Source organism: Choloepus didactylus, chromosome 7 (assembly GCF_015220235.1).
Source record: "Choloepus didactylus isolate mChoDid1 chromosome 7, mChoDid1.pri, whole genome shotgun sequence".
Classification (NCBI taxonomy): domain Eukaryota; kingdom Metazoa; phylum Chordata; class Mammalia; order Pilosa; family Megalonychidae; genus Choloepus; species Choloepus didactylus.
In genome coordinates this window covers 88,972,382-88,997,580 of record NC_051313.1, presented here as the reverse complement: position 1 = coordinate 88,997,580, position 25,199 = coordinate 88,972,382, and the positions used below count along the sequence as shown (strand labels likewise).

Below are 25,199 nucleotides of genomic sequence, written 5' to 3'. Positions count from 1 at the left end.
AATTAACCTTATTAAGAAGTGTTCACATGAACCATATATATAGCTTTTATTAGGATAAGTGTAAGATGTGTTTGTCTTTAAAAAAATAAACATCAGACATTTTAAATAATATGAATGCCTTCACTGCTATGAGCACCTGGTGTTAGCATACATTTTAAAAGAAACATATAGCACCACAAAAGCCATTTTGTGAAATTTGCGGTGTCACTTTAGTGAAATGTCACTTATTTACGTTTATGTCAATCAGTATGTATAGCCTTTAAATAATTACATCATACACAACAACAGGAAGACAGTATCCAGTTTGTACTGATGCTTTCTCAGTACTCCCTGCACAAGAAAGTTTTGATAGTCTTCAAGTGACTTTAACCATTTGATGTAATGAATTACTTGAATAGAACTCATGTTTATGTTGTTTTGGGCTCTGAGATGTCAGGATATGTTCTTTGCTTTGGTTACATTGCCATAAAGTTTATGAGACACATTGAGTATATTTATTTAAAGTAAGGTCATGAAATAGTTTATGTATTTTAAGATGACATTTTTAATATATATAAAAGCATCATTATTTATATTTGTCTCCTCTGAAATACTGGTGTTAATAGCACTATAAGCCATATTTATCCCAATTCATCAGTAATACAAAGCATTTGAAAGAAAATAGTAATAACTTAAAGTTAAAATGTGCTAGCATGATTTTTAAACTGATATAGAGAAGGATAATTTTAGGCACAAAATAAGCAGTCTACATTAAGGCAATGCTGGAGCATATGAGCAGTTGATAAATTGCTCTGATGTCAATTTGATGTGCAGTTTATGAGCAGAAATGAATCAGCAAACTAAGTTGGTGCATCTGTTTATCTCTCCAGGACCCAGTATCACAATGTATCTAGGAAGTAAATTTTCTTTGTGATTTCTGTGGAAGTGTTTGTCAATTCTCTAGCAGGGAGCTTGTCTTTAAGTCTCGAAAACCTACATAGCATAAAACATAAGAAAGATACTCAAATTTAGTCTCTGAAAATTAAGAACAACTCTCAAAAAAGTTTCTATAAGAAATGTGGGTAAATAAGCACAAGTAAAAGTGTTACTCAATATCGTTTATGCTTTAGAAACCTATTTTTCTTGCAGTGACCTGGAAGAGGGAAGGAAAGGTTAGGTTCAAGGAAACGGGAAAGGATACATTAATCCAAAAGACATGAATATATGATACCAATAAGAGACTTGAAGCTTTGCAGAGGATAAGGAGTGGCCATTTCAGGGGATATTTTGGAAGTAGAATCCACATATTTACTAATAGATTAAATGTGAAGTGTGGCAGGAATAAATGAATTGTCCCCAATCAAAAAAGGAATATGTTTGTTTGTTTTTAATAGATATTGACAAAGTGTCTTAGAAAGGTGGTAGCAACTAACATTTTCATCATTGGTTTTGAGAATGCTGGCTTTCTCAAACCCTGGAGATTGCTGGGTATCATGATACATGATACAATTTTATTGTTATCAATCCGATTGAAAAATGCTATCTTAGGCTATTATTTTCATTTGTTTAATTTATGACTAACCACAACTTTTCATATGATTATTGACTATTTCCTTTTAGTTTCTTAAAAACTGCCTAATTTTGGTATTTTGTATACAATATTGTTCATTCTTTTAATACTGATTTGTATAAAGTGATATAAAAGAAAATAATATGCTAATATTTTATTCTTCTTTGCACCATCTATTCTAATTCCCACCCTCACCTTCCTCCACAAAAAACAGAAAAAGAAAACATTCATTCTAATGGCCATTTGTTGGAAGCATATGAAAACAAAAATGATCTTAGGGATGTCTATCTTCAGATACACAGGCAGATGTCCAAATATTTCTGAGATACCAAGCACTTTTGGTTTAAAATCCATTTCCATGTTTATTTTCTGATTTATTTTTAATTTATATTTTATAAAATAATATGTAATTATTTCATAACAATAGAAGAATTCTCTTGGCTCACCCTTTCTAACTCAAGTCCTTCTACATATATGCAAATTCTTAAAAACATTACACTGCTTCTTCAAGTATTCATCTCAATATTTCTAAATAATAGGCTTCATACCTTTTTTCTGTTTTAGACATTATATATATTATCCATTTTTCTTATCCTATGGAAAATGAACATTTAATTACTTATACTGTTTTTCACCCCCAAATACACAAACACACACACAAGTATTTCTTCCATTCTTGGAGTATAATTGGGTCAATTTATTTGTTAAATGAATATTCATTTTATATGATTTTGACAAAACCAGTATCATTTATTGCTGAAATGCATAGGACATTTACTTTTTCCTGCACAACTTTTTTGTTTTCCCTGAAGATAATAACTTTATTTTTCATCCTGTTTTTCATTCAAAGTACCTAACAACAATTATCCTGTTATCCCTGAATATGCAAAATACATCAGATAATTGTTACCCTTATTATTTTTTTATACCATTGTTTAAAATGGAGAGTGATGATAATGTGAGATATGGATGGATTATCATGGACATAACGTATGACATGTGAACTTAGGAACCCCCTACTTTATAAGTCAAGCCCTCAATTTTGAGGCTTGCTTTGGTGAAACTTATGGTTGTAAAGGAGAGGCTAAGGCCACCTATGATTATGCCTAGGAGTCACCTCTAGAGAACCTCTTTTGTTGTTTAAATGGGACTTGCTTTGTCTAAGCCTAAATCTGCAAATAAATTCACCCTCTTCCCCAACATGGGACAGGACTCCCCCAGAAGAATGAGTCTTCTTGGTGACCTGGGACTGGGATCACATGAATGAGCCTGACCCTGGCATCAAGGGGTTGAGAATTCCTTTTTGACCAAAAGGGGGAAAAGAAAGGCAACAAAATAAGGTTTCAGTGGCTAAGAGAATTCAAGTAGAGTCAAGAGGCTGCCCTGGAGGTTACTCCTAAGCAAGCTTCACCTAGATATGCCAAATAACCACAATATGATAAGCTCAAGTCAACAGCAGTCCTGAGAACCTTAAAGATTACCCAGATCCCTAACTGATACACCATAAAGGTTTCACTCACTAAGCTTATTTTTCAGAAACTTAAATTCTTCAGAGAACTCCTATACCAGCTAAGTTTCCAAACCCAGAGGCAATAGCCTCTTCAAGAATATCTACTAGATGTGTCCCCTTTTCTTATAAAGTTGACATCCCTTTTCAACATGAACAGGTTAGGCTGGTCACTGCCTAGACATCCCTGAAGATCAGGAAAATGACTAAACTAGAGGAAGGGGTAGCAACAGACAAGATGGAATTTATCAAAGGATTATGAATACTGAATCTTCATATAATTTTCTTTTTCTTAGTTGCTGGGATATGAGAATAGCTAGAAGGAAAAAATTGAAATGGTAGAATTGTAACACATAGAATCCTTTGAAATTTTTCTATAGTTACTTGTTAAATTTTAATTTGAAAGCTACCACCTTTTTGTGTATATGTTATATTTCACAATATGGAAATAACTGAAACTATGGTACTATAAGTCATAACAAGTTTGGAAATTTCCTATATATCTACTTGTTAAATCATACTTTGAATGATACTACCTTTTTCAAACATATGTTATTTTTCACAGTAAGGAAATAACTGAAACTGTGGGACTATAACCTGCAATATTCTTTGAAATTTGTTCTCTAAGAAAAACAAAAGAATATTATTGAGAAAGGTCTATTGAGAAGTAAAATCTTTCAGATGGTTTAGATTTGAATGCATATTTTTCTACCCTGTTCCTATTTTTTTTGAGGATATTAATTCTAACTTTTGGGTATTTGTCAAAAATTTAGTTATACCCTTAACTTTATTGCTCCAAGTTTTTTCTTTTTTTTTTCTGTTAATTTTGGACACTGGCTGTGATGTTAGAAGCTTTCCTTTCATATTTGGCTGTCCTTCATTCTCCACTCATACTGAAAAGTATATCAAAAACACACACACACATACACACACAGGAACAGTTTGAAATTCTGTGTACTGGTTTGTGTGTGAAGTCTTCCAGGAGCAAGCATTATTGCAGAGTGAACAGATAGAAACCTGGCTGATATGTTAAGGGAACCTCCAGCCTGCTGTATCTGTAATTCATCTCCCTCCATCAGTCATTCAGTGAGAATGATCTGTGGAATAGACTAGCCAGCATTCTGAGAGTAGAATGGGGCAAAGTACTGGGTTCTCTTTGTTCTGGAGTGTGCATCATTCTCTAATTCAGGACACTTTTGTTTAATCACAGTAAAACTCCAGATTTGTCCTGGTGTGGACTGGTCACACAGGCTGAAGGAGACTTAACTGCCATTGATACAAACTTTCAATTAATCCCTTGAATTTCAGGCCCACCCCAATCACACTCTCAGGAATACTTGATGAACCTAATTCCTCAGTCTTTAAAGTGTTCAGTTTGCACTTTAGTTAATTCCCCTCTGCCAACAGTTCAGTTCATTTTTTCTATGGTCTGTTGAGTTAGTCATCACTTATCTGCCTGCCTTCCAAATTTTGTTGCCATATCTATTTAACTGATATGTTCTCTCCCATTTTCTTTTACTCTTTTTACCATAATTTTGGTGGGATTTGGGGAAAAAATAGAGGAAAACATGTGTATTCCATCTGCCATATTTAACAGCAGAAGCTATAAATTATTGTAAGCTAAATTTATAGTATTTTTGTCTAATATATTATAAATTTTTCTGGATGCTTGAATGCCTGGAATTTATGTATTAATAAATTTTGCACTTTTGTGCAAGCACCTTTGTCATCATTTCCTTTTTTGCTTCTGAATCTTGTGTCATGTTCAGTAAATCTTCCCCATTTTAAGAAAATAAAAATGCTTCATACTCTCTACTAGAAATTTTATACTGTAATTTTTATAAATCAAACACTGTTAATTTTGAAAAGGAGCACTTTCTTTTCTACCATTGATTAGAAATGCTATTTAAGAAATAAATTTCTATAAAAATATGAGTCTAATTTTGGATTCTTTGTTACAATTGTTAATGCATTTCTTCCTCAATATGAAAGTGTTTGAATTATTAACATTTAAAAATATAGCTTAATAAATTCTTAGTTGTAATATATTATGTCCCCTTAAAGTTATATTCTATAATGCTGTCATGTGGAGACAGACTGATTAGTCTGTTGATTAGATTGGAACCTCTGATTGAATTATTTCCTTGGAGGTGTGGACCTGCCCTTTCATTGTGGGTCTTAATTAGATCACTAGAGTCCTTTAAGAGATGCTTGGGAGCTGACAGAGATGCTAGGAGCCAACAGAGATGCTTAGAGATGTGTGAAGATGTGGGTAAGATGTTTGGAAATCCTAAGCTAAGAGATAAAGCCCAGAATTTGTCCCTTAGAAGTTGAGAGGACTCCCAGAAGCTTAGAGATAAAGCCACTGGAATCAGAAGCTGAAAGCAACATGACTCTGGAGCAAAGGACCACCAGACACCAGCCATGTGCCTTCCCGGTTGACAGAGGTGTTCTGACTATTCTTCAGTGAAGGTATCCCCTTGTTGATGGTTAGTTTGGACACTTTTATGGCCTTAGAACTATAAATTTGCAACCAAATAACCCCCCTTTAAAAAAGCCAATCCATTTCTGGCATTTTGCATAACAGCAGCATTAGCATACTGGAACACATGCCTACCCCTGTTTTGGGGGAAGAGGATTTTGATGTCCCTTTCTGTGACCGGTAGCTATGCCAAGACTGGACCCCATGGTGGACTGTCATGGGAGTGTGGGATAACTGGGGTGCAGATAAAGCAATTTACTGTTGTTTACTATAATTTATCAGCATTTTCCTCCCACTCTTTCCTGGATGCTGTACAGTGTTCTTCTGACCTCTGCGTTTCAAAATAGTTGTTTCAGTGCATTACTGCCTGTTTCATTATTGTTTTCATGGAAGGAGTATGTCCTGGAGCTACATACTCTGCCATTTTCCCCAGAAGTCTCCCCTTTTTACTTTTTTTAATAGTCAATTGACCTTATCTTTAGAACATTATTATGAGACATAAGTAAAATTTATCTCTAGATATCAGAGTGAGAAATGATCAGTTCACTGATTCTAATGCCAATAACTAGCTTAGTATTAAAGTATCTAAAATAAAATATCACTGAATCAAGCATTCTATTTTCTTGATTAATATGAAATTTTATTTCCTGGAAAACACAATGGTTATTAAAACTCTGTAAAAATACTTCAGGTTGATCAGTAAATTGGAACTCAGATATAGGCTCCAATATTCATTAAAAAAGATTTTTATCCAAATTAATATATTTTGGGACTTTTTGAAATTGTATAGATCATGGAATAACTTTTCTTTGCATGGATATGTTCTGTGCATTGAAGGGTTTGCAACATTCATCATATACTGCCCATTTGTTAAATGCCAGTCACCTAGTCAATTATTCTGAATATTAGAAACGCTCCTAGAAATTTCCAAACTGTTCCCAAAAGGCAAGATCGTATACCTGAAAACCATTGACCTAAAATAGATTTATCCAATTAACAAAAGCACTCATTAATTTTCATCCTTCCATTAGTATTTCAAGCATATTTTGACCATAATTAATTCTGTGGAAGTAAATGTTAATATATTTATGTATATGGATGCATAGTGTTAAGATAAGTTACTATTAAATTGAAAGTTATTCTGAGATGAGTACACCAATTTTGTAAATATTTCATGAAATTAAAGTGATCCACATGTATTACTGATAATTTTAACATGTAATTATTTCATAGCACTTTATATTTTGAAAAATAATTGGACTAAAACACTTTATGAATTGTTTTTTAACTCTATTATTGAATAAATCAACTTTGAGTTGCCCTTAAATTTGAAACAAGGGACTAATATGATGGAATGAAAAAGCACAAATACACTGGGTGAAAGTCTCTAAGTTGGAAATTATGGAAAAAGTTGCTATATGCTGCATTGTGGGAACACAAGCTGAGACAAAACAGAAACTTTCAGCAAATGATCACTTCATTACTTACACAGTACAAAGGGTCCAAAAGAGCAGGGGAAGTTATCCCATCTTGTCCAGTCCCCTGGGGAGGTCACCTGCTTGAATAAGTATGGATGCATGGCAAACCTACATGCCCACTTAGTGTAGGGGAGGAGAGAAATCCGTGTTGCCTTAGGACAGGGTATTTATATGCTCCAGGGAGAAGAGGCTCTGAAACTGAGCGCTCCTGTATAGATAAGCAGTTGGGTGGGCTTGTTCCCCAATTTCTGGATTCAGTATATGGTCAGATCTTATCACTAAACCAAATGTCTCCCCCACCCTGTGGTATGGAAACATATTGAAATACCTGCACACAGTAGAACAGGAGGTGGAGGAAGGAGTAGGTGAGCATTGATGCTAGGTGTGTGCCTGACTCACCCAGCAGAAATATGTACTCTCTTTTAAATATAGTGATTTGATAGATTTTCATCATTTAGTTTTTTAAAGAAAAACATTTCACCTAGGTATAGAAAAATTCAACCTATTATTCTACCTATTACTCAAATTTCTAAGTTTTATGCTCAATATGCCTTATACACAGTAAATGTTCCATTAATATTGTTTGACTAAATACTCATCAAATATATTCTAAAATTAAGTGACTTTTTTCTCATGAGTAAGTCCATTTTCTTAAGGTTCTGAATAAAGAGCTTCATAATATTCTAAGTCTTAGAAGAAAATTTATAAACAAATACAAAGGTTAGGTCTAAAAATGAGGTATTTAGAGATTATCAAGCCAAGTTAGCACAAAATCATATAACGTGCATGATTTTTTAAAATGTCAGTATGAAGTAGAACCTTGAAAAATCATAAATTCTGGAGCTGTAATGTAGTCAAATTCTGGGTTAAGGATACATGCATATTTGTATTGATTTATACCCAAGATAATAAAAAATATGAGAGATATTTGCATATGTGCAAGCTAAGTTTCAATGTGTAATATTCTTGAAATTTAATGATCTGAGATTCCTTTAATGAAATTTAATATAATTGTTATTGTCATGCATGTAGATATTACATTTATAACTACTTTAGGAATGATTAAATATATTAAGTAACGACCTCTCTGTCATTTAACCATAATGCTTAGGGAGCAAGTTTACCTTCAGTTTTCCAGGGCAGAGTAAAAAGGAAAAAACAATCACTTTATATGCAAATACAGCAATAAAAAGGATCTGCCCAGAAGAGAAAATGTGGCTTAGCAGTATCAAGACTGAAACAAAGAGAGAGGGAGGGAGGGAAGGAGGGAGGAAGGGAGAGAGAGAGACAGAGAGAGAGAGAGAGAGAGAGAGAGAGAAAGAAAGGGAGAAAGAAAGAAAATAAGCCACTTTTACACTACTATATGTGGTCCAAATTTCTTTCTTTTTTTAAAATTTTCATACAAAGGTTAAGCACATAAAACTTTGCCTGGCAGGCACAAGATTTTGAATTTCAAATAAATATAAAATAAGAAATTAATGTTATAAGAAACCTTAATGATATCATGGCAGAAATTACAAGTCTTAGGAAAAGTAGTCATTAGACTTATAATTTAAGAAAACTCTGATCAAAATATCTTACTTTCCCATGGCACATTCATATAAAGCTGTATTTATACAAGCTTCCTGACTCTACAGAAACAGATTTTGAAATTATACCTAAGGTTATTTTGAACAGCCTTCAGGGAGAATGCATTTCCTGATGACACAATGAATTTGGACTTCTCCTAACCTCAAATCTGTGAACCAATAAATTCCCATTGCATAAGCCAAACCATTGTATGATAGTTGCTGCAGCAGCTGGAAACTTTAACATTAGCCTATTAAGGTTTTTATAATTCCCAGAAAATATCCTTTGAACATTTTTGGGCAAAAATTGGTAATATTTGGAACTGCATAAAGTATTTCATATACATATGCCTTGTAAGCTGCATTCATATAAAGTGCAATTAAATAGCAAAATGTTTATGCTTATTTATGTTAATCAAATTTGATATTGAGATGTTATCATTCTTTTATTTTACATGTTGCACATTGTAAGTTTAGCTTTAAAAGTTTTCTATCCCAAACCATACCATCTGTGTGGGTGTGAACCTATTAAAAATAGAACCTTTTGAAGATGTTTTAAATTAAGGTGTGGCCAACTGAATCAGAATGGTCTTAATCCATATTAATGGAGGCTTTATAAAGAGAAGAAACCTGAAGTCAGAGTCAGACAAGGCCACAAAGAAAAGCCAATTCATTTGTGATATATTGCATTCCAGCAGCTTTAGCAAACTGAAACAAATTTTGGCACCAGAGAAGTGGAGTGTTGTGATCTGCAAATAGCAAAAATGCTGGAATGGCTTTATAAATGGATAAGGGGAATATATCTGGAAGAATCATGAGGCGCTTGATAGAAAAGGGCTAGATTGCTATAAGCAACTGTTGGTAGAAATATGGATGTTGAAATTACTTCCTATGAGGTCTTAGACAGAAATGATGAATCTGTCATTGCCAACTGGAAGAAAGGTGATCTTTATTTGAAAGTGGCAGAGAATTTGGCAAAATTGAATCCTGGTGTTTGATGAAAGGCAGAATTTGAAAATGATGAGCTGGGACACTTAGTTGAAGAAATCTTCAAATTAAATGTGGAAAGAGCAGTCTGGTTTCTCCTTGCAGTTTATAGTAAACTGTGAGAGGAAAGAGATAAGCTGAGAACTGAACTCTTGGGTACAAAGAAACCAGAAAATGATGGTTTGGAAGATTCTTGGTTTCCATAGAGTGAGACCTCAGAGGCTAGTGCCCCATGTGAGGACTTAACCAAAGATGGAACAAGTCAGCCATTTCAGGACAAGCCAGGTTTGGAGATGGAGTTATCCAGGAAGAAGCTGTGGAAAGTCCTATTGTCTGATGGTTTTGCCCCTGTATGCTGCATGCCAAGCCAACAATATTTTTTTTTTCAAGATCTGTATAAATGGAACCACTGCCAATCTGGACCAAAAAGGACAGAAAAGGGACAGATTGAAGGAAAAATTACTTCAACGGCAGAACCATGGAAGCCATGGTCTGTAACTAAAATACCTCAGGCCAGGAGAGTGGACCCACTCATTCACATGGAGAAGGTGCATTTGCCCCAGAGTTCAAAGATGGTGAGCATATTCCCTGGGGATTGGGGAGAGCCTGGTCACCACCTCACTGTTCCAAGAGGGGGGAACCTTTGCCCCAGAGATGGCAGAGTGTCCAGGTGGCACCCTGATGCTTGAGGAGGGTGGGGCTGAGAACAAGGTGGTTTTCCTAGTTCTTGGATATGTTGGAGCAATCACCCCAGCATTTGGAGAGAACAGGGCCATTGCATAAGCCCTTGAATAAGATGGGTCTTTGTGGCAGGATAATGTCTCTACTGTGGAATCTGATAATGAAGATGCTCACTCTTTCTTTCTATGTGGGTATCAAACAGCTGTGGCACCTTCTGCTCTCACATACCACCTCACGCCTTCTGTTCTGATAGTAAAGAGCCAGTTATTCCTTCTGATATAGAAGCCTATTTAAAAGAACTTTTACTCAAAAATACTCAAGTACAATTTCCAAATGATAGAACATGGAAAAGCCTTACTATAAAAACTGGGGACAGAGGATTCATATCCTTTGAGTCCTATATTAGAAAATTTTACTGAGGGAGAGGCTAAACAAGCCCAAGCAGGAAAGAAGGAACTGAGGGACATAATATGATGTAATGATTAAACTAATTGTAAAATTAAATAAAAATGATACTGATAAGTTAGTTATAAGTAAAAGTAAGCTCTCTTCTAACTTTTAGTTTTTATATAATTAAGAGTTCTGTTATATTACTCTTATGGAAGTCATAGCATAATTACTAGAAACATTTTCAGTAAAGTTTTGCAAACATTCAAAATTAAGTTTGAACCTGTTATAATGCTGTGACTAGACTCTTCTGTTTTTGACTCACCCATGTTTCACCACCCATAGTTCACCACCTTGGACCAAACATAAAATACAGTATGATTTAATTGAATGTGTCCTAAATCAAAGGCTCTATAAATACTCTGTAACTTAGACTGGAGGAGTCTTCTGATCTCATATCCAGCTGCATCTGTAAGGGGCAGAAGTTCCCAGGCTTGGTAATATATCAATTTATTTTTTCACTGTAAACTTGTTCCTTTAAACTTATGTGCCCCTTTAGTAAAAATAAATTCAATTTAAATGCTTGTCCTGAGTGCACTTTACTTTTAAACTATTGTCTGTCCCCATACTCTTATTTAAATGGGGGGTTACTTAACTGACTGAATCACAGCCTGATAAGGCTCAAGCCTTTTTTTTTTTTTTAACAGATATCACAGGTTTGAGGTGTAAAGATACAAACCTGCGACAGCTGAACTCTCTCAAGTCCCTGAGGATAAAGTGTCATTCTATTAATGACTCTTCAGACTTTGAAATCTAAGGGAGTTTTCCCTGCAGGTTTTAGGAACTGTTTGGGTCCCTTGACCCCTATTTTCCTTCCAATTTTACCCTATGACAATGGGAATGTTTATCCTATCACTATCCCTCCTTTGTATATTGGCAGCAGGTAACGTGTTCTAAGTTTCACATGTTCACAACCGAGGGGAATTTTGCTGTAGGACAAACCATGCCTGTAACTGATTTTGGTAAGACTTTGTACTTAATATTGTTACTGAAATGCTTTAAAGCTTTTGTGACATTTTGATGGATGAATGTATTTTGCATATGGAAAGAACATATCTTTTTGGGGTCCTGCGTTTGGAATGTGCTGGTTTGGATCTATTATATATTCCAGAAAAGATTATGTTCTTTTAATCCAATCTTATGGGAGCAGACCTGTTGTGGGTGGGTACTTTGATTAGGTTATTTCCATGGAGATGTGACCATTCAATTCAATGTGGGTCTTAATCCTTTACTGGAGTCCTTTAAGAGAGACAGAAACACCCTGGGAGAAAAAAGCAAGGATGCACAGGAGCTGAGACAGAGGCCCAGAGACATCTCAGAGAAAGCCACTGAAACCAGAAGCTAAACCTGGAAGTGAAGGTTCAGTAGAGTCAGCCATGCACCTTATCATGTGTCAGAGGAACTCCAGATACCATTGACCTTTAATCAGAGAACGTATCTACCTCTTGATGCCTTAATTTGGACATTTTCATGGCCTTGAAACTGTAAATTTGCAACCTAATAAATCTCCATTGAAAAAGCCAATCCATTTCTGGTATATTGCATTCCAGCATCTTTAGCAAAACTGAAATAAGCACCATTTGTAATAGCAAAAGTATGAACAGTCTAGATATTTATCAATGATATGATATAGTATGAAGTTAGTAAGTTGGCTTGTTACTACAGATATGGCATATTCTTCAGAAACTCAAGAATCAGAGCAGTGAGTTTAAAATACAACCATCTCTAAAAGCAAAAAATTAAAAATACCTTCCTATTACTTTATCAAAGAAAGATGCAAAACAAAAAATATTCAACTGTTTTTTTCTGTGGAGAAGAAGTGGGGGTATTAGAGATAAGTGCAGATGGGTGATTTACTTTTCTGTGTCCTTCAACAACTTTTAAGTTTCTTACCAAGTAGACTTTTTGGCTTTATCAAAATATGTGTATGTGTTATAAAAAGATAAATCAAAAACATTTAATTAATTAAAATGATTGTCATTATGAAATGATAAAGTAGTTCAATATCAGTACATTTAGAACTTTTTGATGAATAGGTGATAAGCTTCACTCAAATGATGATAAATACCTGAATCTATTCCTTTCATCTTTACAAATATCTTCACGTTGACACCTACATGAAGTCAGTCACATTTTCCAGATGAATTTTGTCAGCGCATCTGGGAATACATAGACACCAATACCCCAACTCTCTTCATCAGTCAAACAATTGTATCCATTTGCATGTCTATAAATATGAGATATGAAATGTATAAATTAACATGACATACTATGTACAATATTAATATGTTTCTAGGTTTCAATTTCATGCTTTCTTTTAGGTATTAATTTATTCATGCTTTTGTCAAGGATAAAAAGGAATTCTGTTTTCATCTATATCAAAATAATTTTCAATGATATTCAGATTATACTCAAATTTTGACAGAAACCTATAAATCATAAAATGATAAACATCTTTTTAAAAGTTATACATTTTCATTTCATTTTATTCAAATCTTTGTAGGTATTATTTATAAGTTAAATGATGCAGTGGAAAGACCATTGTGTTGAGAGTCAGATCCATGGCAAACCTATTCTCTAGGATAAATGAATGTTATTTTTTCTCCTTAAGTGTGTTATTTGTTTTCTCTTTTAAATTGGTTACAGCTCCTAATTATTTTCTCATTAATAATGAGTTAAGTAAAGTATTTAACATGTGTTCATTTTATAATTGCATGACATTTATGATTTTACATCTCTTTGGAATTTATTCTGTTAACAGTTTTGAAGGTCTTTTGCAGAGATGCCCAACAGATTTACCTGACAAAGTCAGGTAAACTTTGCATCAGAGAAATGTGCATCATATTGAGTGCTTAAACATGGGCACATCTTTCCTGACTCCCAGAAGTGAATCAAAATCTGGAAATATTAAACTTTCCCACCTGAGGAATTCCTGATATTCTCACAAGCAATGGGGACTGCCAGTTTAGTAGGTCAAGCCCTTGATCCTGGGGCTTGCCATTATGAAGCATATTAACTGCAAAAGAGAGGCTAACTCTACTTATAATGATGCCTAAGCATCATCCCCAGAGAACCTATTTTGTTGTTCATATGTGGCCTGTCTCTTTCTCTCAGCCAACTCAGCACGTGGACTTGCTGCCTTCCCCCCGACATGGGATATGCCTCCCAAGTGTATAAATCTACTCGGCGATGTGGGACATGACTCCCAGGGATGAGCCTGGACCCAGAATCATTGGCTTGAGAAAGCCTTCTGAACCAAAAGGAGGAAGATAAATGAAACGAAATATAAAGTTTCAGTGGCTGAGAGATTACAAATGGAGTTGAGAGGTCATTCTGGAGGTTATTCTTATGCATTATACAGATATCCCTTTTTAGTTTTTAGCATATTGAAATAGCTAGAAGGAAATACTGTTGAACTGCAATCCAGTATCCTTAACTTTTGAAGACATTTGTATAACTATGTAGCTTACATGGTGTGATTGTGAAAACCTTGTGGTTCATACTCCCTTTATCCAGTGTGTGAATGGATGAGTAGAAAAATAGTGACAAAAAGTAAATGAATAATGGGGCCAGGGTTATGGGATGTTTTGGGTGTCCTTTTTTTTTTTTTACTTTTATTCTTATTTTTATTTTAATTTTTTGGAGTAATGAAAATGTTCAAAAATTGATTGTAATGATGAATGCACAGCTGTATTATGAAACTGTGAACAATTAATTGTACACTATGGATGACTGTATGTGATGTGAATATATCTCAATAAAAGTGCATAAAAATAGCAACCAAACTTGGATAACTCTCATCTTTTAATTTAAAATTTTTCTCCCCATAACCATTGGGTTTTCTTTTTGGTTTTGTTTTATTTAGAGCCAAAAAGCTATTTCTTATCAGCTACAGCAATGATTAGAAATTTGGTTTCCAAGTCTGATCATTTGGTGACCTCTATAAATGGATTAATGACTACTTATAGGGATCCAGTCTAAATGAGGTAAGAGTCAACTAAGAATGTGTCAATTTTCCTATCTTCAGCTAGAATCAATTAATGATTTCAAGCTCACCAGAAAGGAGAACAGCTCTTTGACATGAACTGGTGGGTTTTGTGGTTTGGTCTTTACTCTTGACTTGGTGAAATTTAAGGATTGAAGCTCTATATTCTTGTTCTGTGTCTCTTTCTTATGTCTGTGTGCCTGCAGTTAAGAAAATAATGTACCATTCACTGAGCTGGAGATTTTTTCTTATCTCTAGATGCTAGCAAAGTTACTTAAATTAAGAGGTCATTGTTATAATTGGCTTATAGAGGTAAATAAGCACTTAAAGGAATTGAATATACCTAAACTCGGGAAAAAAAAGGGATATTCAAAGCTCTAATATTTTAAAGGTGCTAGATTTAAAAAGAAATATTATAAAAATTTTCAGGAATGTTCTAAGAATTCAAGTGTTCATAATTAAATAAAGAAAATTAAGTATTAAGTAATTAAGTAAGTCTTTGGTCAGCTAAACTAGTTTAACACCATTGGTTTGAACAACAGCATTCAGACTTTCTCTGACTTACCTCTCTGTGTATGTGTGTGATATTTCATGAAGTTCAATGAGATTTATGATATTTAGTCTCTTTTAAAATAATCTATTTTGAAAAAAATTCAGACTTATAATTTGCAAGATTAGTACACAGAATTCCCACATACCCTTTTCCCAGAAGCAACAAATATTATTTTACTACATTTCTTTTATTTCTATTTATATACATACACATATAAAGACACAAAGTATGCACATATACATACTTTATTTTTTTCCTGAAATTTGTATGTTGCAGCATGACACTTACTCCTAATTTCTTTAGTGTATATTTAATATAGAAAAGACATTTCTTTCATTTCCATGGTAAAATTATCAAAATTAGGAAATTTACTTCGATATACTAAATTATCTAACATATAAAACTTATTCAAATTTTGGCAAATTTTCTAATATCCTTTATTAAAAAAACAAAAAAATCAAAATTCTAATATATAAATTCTCCATGTTCAACATAACTAGAAAACACAAAACAACAAAACTTCAAATTACAGATAAATAGAAAATTAACAAGCATGGGGTCCAGCAATTTCTCTTCTTTTTTTTCTGTGTAATTTTGTTGTGTTATTTTGGAAGGTTTGGATTTATGGAACTGCTGTTACTTGGACTATCCTACTATCCTGGAAGTCCTCCTAGTTGATTTCTTTTAGTTATGGAAGCAATCTAACTTAATTAGTCTTTGTGCTGTTTTCAACCTGTTATGTACCCAACAAAAGGCCATGTTCTTTTAATCCATCCCTGTGGGGGAAGACCTATTGTGTGCGTGACCTTTTGGTTGAATTGAGATGTGACCCAGCCCATTCAGGGTTGGTCTTAATACATTTACTGCAGTCCTTTAAGAGGATAAGAGAGAAGAAAATGCCCACAGAAGCCCAGAGATGTTTTGGAGAGAGCTGCTGAAACTAGAACGAAGAGAGAAGGACCAGCAGATGTCACCATGTGCCTTCCCATATGACGGGAACCCGGATGCCAGTGCCTTTCCTCAAAGAAGGTATCTTCCTCTTGATGCCTTAATTTGGACATTTTCATGACTTTAGAACTATAAATTTGTAACCTAATAAATACCCATTGAAAAAGCAAACCAATTTCTGGTAGACTGCATTTCAGCAGCGTTAGCAAACTGTAACAGTCTTCCTCTAAATTCCATTCTTATTGCATTCTGCTTGTGTTTATGTGTGTACTTTTTTCCTTTTATTCTTGGAATAAGCTTTTATTTTTTTTAACTTTTGTTATTTTTTAGTCTGCACAGTGCTGTTAATCTGTTTCTGTACAGTCTGCTTAAGGAATGAGATGAAGTGTAGGTTTTCAAAAAATTGGAGGAAGATTAGGCTGTTCTATCAAGTGTGGTAACTCAGCAGATAGTCTTTTGGTATGGATATCCCCTTCCTGTTACTTGGTCTTTGCCTCCATGTCTCAGACATCAGCTCCCACCCTCACTGCCCCCACTTGTAACACCTTCTCCATCTTTCCTGTTTGGCCACATTGCCTTGTTTCAGAGACCTAGTCAGAAGTATGCAAATTTAAGCCACACAAACTGTGGTAAAGTAATGCTTCCCAGATATTGGGTAAAAGCATAGTTTTAGGTTTTGTTTATTTGTTTGTTTGACTGACTGAATCTTTTCAGGGTAGACTGGAGTTATTTAATACAAAAAAAGGAAAGGAAATAAGAACCATTAGCTAATAAACCTGAAAGCCTAAAGTATGTGAAGATTCATGCATGCTTAACTTTCTATTTCTATTTTATATACTAAAAAATATAATACAATGAATAATTTGCTATCATGTTGGAAAGAAAATAGCTACACTAAAGAATGATTACAGTTTTACTTATAATAAATCCAGGTCATTAAATAATATATAATAAAACCTTGGAAAAACCCAATGTTTTAACAAGAAGGAAATATGGTATAGAGCACAGAATACAAAAGGTCATTATTTTCTATAAATATATATGCTCTTTTTTCACTTTATTTCTCAAAATAAGTATTACTTAGGGTTAAGAAAATCTAAAAGAATTTAAAGAAAATTTATCTACTGGACTTTATAGTAATATCTCAAAAAAAAAAAACACTGTCTTTTTCTTAGAGAATATGATATGAATAACTAAATTACATTTAAAGCTTGGCTGAGACTCTTTCCATGTACGGGAAAGGAGGTTAAGTCTTATATGCTGTTATTAACCATATATAAAAACCATTGCAGGTAATTGTGGCACTAAGATATACTCAGTTTCGAATTTCAACATGGTTTCTCAATTGTTTTTGTTAATATATTCTAATCAAATTTAGAGATAAGAAGATATCTCTTGACAAAAGTTATTATATAGAAAACTATCAGTGGAATCTGCTTAAAGGAGTCTATTAATTCTTTGAAATTGAATGCAAAATGTCATGCTTGTGTGTGCATATGTTATTGAAAGGAGACTGCTCTTAGCTTTCATCGGATTTTCAATTAATTTTATGATCAGAGAAAAATGCTGATAACAAACAACTCATATACTGCTGAAATTAAAGTAAAACTTGCAATTACAAATAGAAATTACTCTAGAAAATTCAGTGGCTATATATGTATCAATTATTAATTTTTTTCCTTATAAAAAGGGTCAATATTGCAAAACACAGGGAAAATGTAACCACATTTTATTTTATGCTGGATATTTTAAATTTTTTATTGGATTAAAAGTGTTATAAAAACAAATCTCTGGGCAAGGAGATGATATTTTACATCCCAAAGGAAGTAGAAGTAAAGCAAAACTCCCAGAAATTCCTTTCTTGGAAATTTATTATTACTGATGTATATACATAACAGTATTACTACATGGACTTAACTTCTGCAGTGTGGAAGTTAAGCTACATGAGGGATATTTACAACATACCACAGAAAATGTCTTGCATATATTAGTAAACAGCTCTAGTGAAATAATATTAACTATCATTTCAGAAAATGTATGTATTTTTATGAAATTATTTCATCATTTCCATATTACATTAGTGTGAAGGGTCACTTAGCAAAGGGGTCTTGATGAGAACAGACTCTATCAGGCATAACATATGACATTTATTTTAACACTCTTTTTGTCCTTCATTAATTAGCTATATATGTAAAGTGATAGCAAGGATAGGAGTATGGATTTTTCTTTTTCATGATACACAGAAATCTCGAGATTTACAAAAGTATTATTGGGTAAATAAAATGTATCAGTTTAAAAATTATATCTGGACAAATTAAAGTCCAAATTTATTCAGCCTTGGTCCTACTCAAAAAGCCCTGAAATAGGTAAAAATCAGGGTTATGGATTGAATTGTGCCCTCTCAAAAGATATATGCTAGTCTTAACCGATAATTGTGATCCTATTTGGAAATTGGTTCTTTGAAGTTGTTATTAGTTAAGATGAGGCCACATGAATCCAATATGGATTATAGATAATAGAGCCATAATCCAATAAGACTAAATGTCCTTCTCAGGACAGGAATTTTGGACACAGGAGAACAAGACAAAGAGAAGACAGGCCTGTGACTGAGCCAGAGATGGAGGCCACAATTGCTCTGTTATATAATCTAACAACCTTTATGTAGTAAGACTGTAAAAAACAAAATAAACTCATTCATGTTTAAGCTGTCCCTTATGTAAATAAGAGGCACAATTTAAAAAGGAAATTAGAGAACACTTTTGGAATTTCAGCCTTTGAAGATGAGAACTGACATCTCTATTAGCCGATCTAATTTCTTGTCCCTATGTTAAAAATAAAACAGAGAAAAATTAAATAAAAAACACCTTACTCTTTATGAAATACATGTTCTTTGCAGGTAAGATTGCGGATCAGCTATAGTAAGTTGTTTACAAAGACTAATGGGTGGCTATCAAGACTCACTTTAAGATTCTCATCACATTGTGCTCACCTATGGGGCATGTGCTCCATAACTTCACAAAGCTTCTGCTCATAAACTATGACCAATATCCCCAGTTCCTCTCAATGCTAGGTCCTAAAATTCTATATGTATATTCTCATGATTTCTCCCTTCCAAGACTCTTTTAAAGTGCTTTTTTACCTTATTGAATGAAGTCTAAAATAATTAGTTTTTCTTGATAAACAGAATGTATGGTGACCTCTTAGAGGTTCAGCTGCAAACAAATGAAAGTTCTGCAGATATTCTTTTAAGATGCCCTCACTAACAAAGCACACAAGACTCTGAACTCCCTGAAATGTGCACAATCCTGAGTACTCTGGATACTCTTCTTTCCAACTGTGAGAGTTGTATAAGTGCCATATCCTATCTGAACTCCAATTTCTTTTTGCTATATCCCCAATGTTAAGTATATATGGTCTCTACACATAAAGATATATTTTAGAAATCCTTTGATTACATGATCCAAATTGAATCAGAAAAAGACAAAACCCTGTCATCATCACTCCCACTGATGAGTCATCCAAAAGCGGATATCTATGTGGAGAGGAAAAGCATGGGACCCATAACTTCACCACTCAGATGACATAAAAAATTATAAATTCAGATGGTCATATCAGTCTGTTGTACTTTGTACAAAATTGTCCTTGAGCCACCTTTTCAAAATCCTGTAAACACTTCTTACTGTACTCCTAGATGAAATTGACTGGCCTTTGGCAGGTTCTGGAGACACAGCATTATACAAGCACCATTGATAACGCCATTGAAATTTTCATGGGATTTTCTCAGCCTCTTACATTCTTTGCATACATAACACCCTCCTTCATAATAGCTCATATGCATATCTATGTAATTGGCATAATCTATCAAGAACAATTTGAAATTACAGTGGCCACTTGAGGGAAATTTTGACATGAACAAGATTGCTTTATTAGACAAATGCATTAGAACAAAAAGGGAATAAACCTTAGGAGGAGATTCTCTGTCCTGTGCGTCTAATAAAGAGATTAGTATGTTTAATGCACAAGATCCCCCTCTTTCATTTTCATACTTCTGGATTAATGTGCACAATATTTTTAATTATGTGGTTCTATAGGATTGTCAAGGATTTGAGATATTACTTTTAAATGTCCATAATAATTTGTTCCATTCTGTGAGATGGTGTATGTGTGCATGTGTGCAGCAAAAGGGCTTTCCTGCACTTAATCCTCCACCATTCTTTGCATTCTTTGCAGAGGAAGATAATTAACCTTTTATAGTCATGCTTTTATATATTTCTGAATCCATTTCCCTTTCCTTCCTTCATTTTCCTTTTCCCTTCCTTTCTTTTTTGCTTGGGAAAGTTCTGACATTAATTGATCATACATATTTTATCATGTTCATATAAATAGTCAAAAATTACAAAAAAAGAAAAATGAGTAAATTGTGTTTCATTTGTATATTATCCTCTTGCCAAAACTAATAAACCAGACAAAGTTTATTTGTAGGTTTGGGTAATAGTGTAAGCCTCTTAGATGTAAAGAAAACTAGATTCTTAGAGCATTAGGCATAAACTCAAAACTCTTAATTTTTAAATATATACAGAGCTTTATTTACATTAAAAAAGATCTTATGTAGTATTCTAATAAATGAATGGATTTAGACAAATAAGAATGATTTAATGTAACTTTAACTGAACTTTGTCCTTTCTCTAATTTTATTGCCATGGAAAGAAAACAAGATTTTAACATCTCATGATATAAATATTATATATTTCAAACATAAATTCTACGGATTCAGTAAAGTATCATTATTTCCTCACTTTGTTTAAGATTACAAAAATATAAAATTGTGTTTAAATAATTTAAATTCTAGTAATGGATATCTCATAAAAAGTTTTAGTTTGTGAATTCTTATACTACAAATCATAAGAACTTAACATGATGATTTAAATTGCAATTTTCAAATATTTAGTCAACATTAATACTTAGACTGATATTAAAATGAATTAAATAATATATAATCTTTGGATACCCAAACAATTCTTAAGTCAGAAAAATAAATAAATATTAATCTCTAAACATAGTTTCAAGTTACCCTTTTTCCTTATAGAATGGCAATAAAATGTAAAAATATCTTAAATGATTTATATTTATGTTTATTTTGTCCAATATGAAAGTTGTTAAAGTCATTTAAAGTGTGTACACATGCACAAACAAAATGGCTAAAAAGTTCTTGGTTTTACTGTCTTTGTGTTTTTTCTTAAATCAGAAAAAAAAACTGGCACTTTATTTAAAAGTGGGAGTTAAAAGATTACAGTGAAATGAAACTATATATACAATATAATAAAAATGTTCTACCCAATTGTTTCTTAAGAGAAGGTATGTAGCTGCTTAATTAGTAACTTTAATGTAATATGTAACTTTCTTTAATATGATAAAGTTAAATATATTTAAAGATAAATTCAAAAGCATTAATTTAATTATCTATGCATATAGTTACTTACATTTTTATTATTTAAGTATGCACATATAAACATATTAAGACTAATCCACAGATTTCTAAATAATAAAACATAAAAGACATATTTGAGGGAATACATTAAATTATAAGTTCTGAGAAATTTGAAGTTTGCATGTAGTTGCCTTAATGGTGAATTTGAAGGTAACAATGAATTGCTATTTTTCGTAAGGTTGGATCATTGTTAATTAATTTATTCATAAGGAAATTGGCTTATGAATCTTTGCTAAAAATTTACATGATTGATGTACAAAACATATACTTAGAATTTGGGTTTTATTTCTGTAAAATGACCAAATCAGGTTGTGCTCCAAGAAAAGAGTTTACAGATTCTTAACTCCCTGGAATTTTGGAAAACTCCTAAATTATTTCGACAAAAATTTCCTTCTTTGCTTAAAATTAAGATCCTAAAAATTGTGTTACTTATTTTTATGTATTTAAAAATTTTGTTCCTAATTTGTATGAGACAGAGCTGGGGGGGAAAAGATGGGGGCATTCTTTGTTTTCTTGCCTTAGGCTCTGCAAATGTTACTGATAGCAATGCTCAGAGGTTAGAAATCTATCTCCTAGGAATAACCATATTTAAAGAAACAAAACAAAACAAAGGTAGTCTTTTATCTTTAAACAAAACATTGCATAATCACATCTGTGAGAGGATTTAATTAGTTGGCATATTATAACATGAATAAAACACAAAAAGACTAGAAATACAATGAATCCTGAAACTCCTTAGTACCTCTCCATATTATAAATATAAGGAACATATGCAGATTTCCTAGTGGATTACTGCAAATATGTCTATAAAGTTACATTTAATCTATACATATCTTGGCAGTTGAAGAATCTGCAAATTTAATGTTGTTAACTTTCTCTAAAGCAGACAGTTATGAGCTAGGGGGACAAATGAGAAACTACTATATCAATTTACTTCACCTCTATTGTTCCTTCATATGGGCACCAACATGCATAATCACGGTCTTCAGATTTGCTCACATAGATGGTGTCTTCAGTGCAGTTTGCAGCAAGAAAGGAGTAGGCACCTATGATCATTTCACATTTTTTTACCTTCAAATCCTTCCAAAGAGATGAAAAATTAAATGATCTTTCACCAACTTGGATTCATGTTGCATTATTAAGGACAGTTGTCAAATTAATTGAAAAGATCGAATCACATACAAACATCTTTATCTATAAAATGCTAAATTTGAAAGAGTTCTAAAAGATAATGAAGCCCAAGCCTCTTTTTAAAAAATGGGCTCTGAAGCGTAGCATCAGAGTAAGATCAAGACACATCTCCCTGGCCAATGCATTTTTTTGAAAATAAACAAATGTAAAATAAATGACCAATTACTACTTCTAAAGGAGGTAGGAACTGTAAACATAACAAATTTTATGCAAAAAATAAAATAAAAGCATTGTTATTTTTTATATAATCATTATTGTATATGAAATCATTTGGAAAGAAATCCAGAAAAAAGATCCTTAAAATATGTACAACAGAAAAGGAAGGGCATTCACATGAATTTGCATGTGTGTGTGTGTGTGTGTGTGTAAGTGTACATATAGATAAACATATACGTATGTGTGTGTGTATATATGTATATATTAGCTATTCAACATTCTAATGTTAGACACAGTATTTGGGATTCAATAAATAATGAGTTATGAAAAAAGCAAAAAAAAAATAATGTGACATATTCAAGAGAAAATTCAGGCAGTTAATAAAAATATACAGATGGCCCAGACTTAGAATTATCAGTCAAGGACTTTAAAATAACTATGATAAATTTGTTGAAGCATTGATAGGAAAAGATAAATGCAAGAGGTAAACAGATAGGGTATTAGGCAAAAAGTACAAAAATAACCAAATGGAAATCCCAGAATTGTTGGGAGAAAGGAGTTAAGTTGGGCTAAGTAATTTTTAATCTACCATTAATGGAGGTCATGTCCCCAGGTAATGAAATAACATAATAGATCTGATCCAATCTCCTTGTAAAGATTTAAACTAAAATTCCTTGTGAATAGATTAATCTTATATTTTAGAGGGAAATTCTTTAGCTATGGAATCCTATGATGGGGTATCCCTGGTTTGGGATTGCTTATGATTAACAAAGCTAAAAAGCTATGGGTTTGTGAGGCATGGCTTACTGGAAACTATCATGTAAATTATGAAACTTTCTGAATTATAAAATGGAGGTGATTCATGAACTAAAATCTCTCTGCAGTGTGCATCCCCACTTAGAAACTTCACATATTACCTGGAAAAAAGGAATGAACTAGGAAGCCATGCGGAATGTCAACAGCTAACTAGATTGCTTATATTCTTAAAGTTATTATAAAATTATTACTATATCAGTAATAAAATAATCACTGTTTGGGATTTTCAGTAGATCAGAAAAAAACAGAAGAAAAGATCAGTTAATTAAATAAAAATCATATCTTCAATATGTAGAGACAAAATAACTTAAACATGTTTATGCCAGTCTCTTATAATCTATGCCTCTACTCTAAAGCAGTTTGTGCAGAATTAGAATGATTTCTTTTTTAATATTTTGGGGGATTTGGACAGCAGGCCATATATTCCCCACATTTTTTTTCTAGAATGATTTCTTTCTTTTTTTTTATTGAGATTGTTCACATACCATACAATTATCCAAAGAACCAAAGTGTACAATCAGTTACCCACGGTACCATCAGACAGCTATGCATCCATCAACACAATTAATTTTTTTCGATTTTTAGAACACTTTCACTACTCCAGAAAAGAAATCGAGACAGAAAAAGGAAACTCAAATCATCCCATACCCCTATCCACTCCCCTTCGATTTGTTACTGTTGATGAAAGAATGTTAAAATACTACTAACTGTAGTATACGGTTTGCAATAGGTATATATTTTTCCCTATATGCCTCTCTATTATTAACTTCTAGTTATAGTGTCATACGTTTGTTCTAGTTCATGAGAGAGATTTCTAATACTTGTACAGTTAACCATGGATATTTTCCGTCACAAGATTCACTGTTTTACACATTCCCATTTTTTAACCTCCAACTCTGCTGGTGACTCTGAGCTTCCCCTTTCCACCACATTCACAAACCATTCAACACTGTTGGTTATTCTCGCAACATACTCCTGTCATCTCTGTCCATTTCCAAACATTTAAGTTCACCTAGTTGAACATTCTGCTCACAATAAGCAACCACTCCCCATTCTTTAGCCTCATTCTATATCCTGGTAACTTGTATTTCATGTCTATGAGTTTACATATTATAATTAGTTCCTATCAGTGAGTGAGACCCTGCAATATTTGTCATGTGTCTGTCTTATTTCACTCAATATAGTGCCCTCAAGTTTTCTTCTTCAACCCATTTTTTTAAAGATTTTTTTTAAACCACCATACATTCCATCCTAAGTAAACAATCAATGGTTCCCTGTAGCGTCACGTATATATGTAATCACCACCATTGCCCCATCTATATAAGGACATCTCCATTTCTTCCACAAAGAAGGAGGAAGAGTC

The 25,199-nt window shown here is 33.1% G+C and overlaps 1 protein-coding gene across 1 annotated transcript in view; it reads right to left on the bottom strand.

Annotated features, from left to right (window-relative positions):
• The window catches only part of EYS (eyes shut homolog), a 1,792,869-nt gene that overhangs the window by 1,552,317 nt on the left and 215,353 nt on the right, over positions 1 to 25,199 (bottom strand). The window contains 4 exon segments of the mRNA XM_037844664.1: positions 12,768 to 12,821; positions 12,823 to 12,886; positions 12,889 to 12,926; positions 22,608 to 22,744. Of these exon segments, the coding sequence (XP_037700592.1) occupies positions 12,768 to 12,821; positions 12,823 to 12,886; positions 12,889 to 12,926; positions 22,608 to 22,744 (293 nt within the window).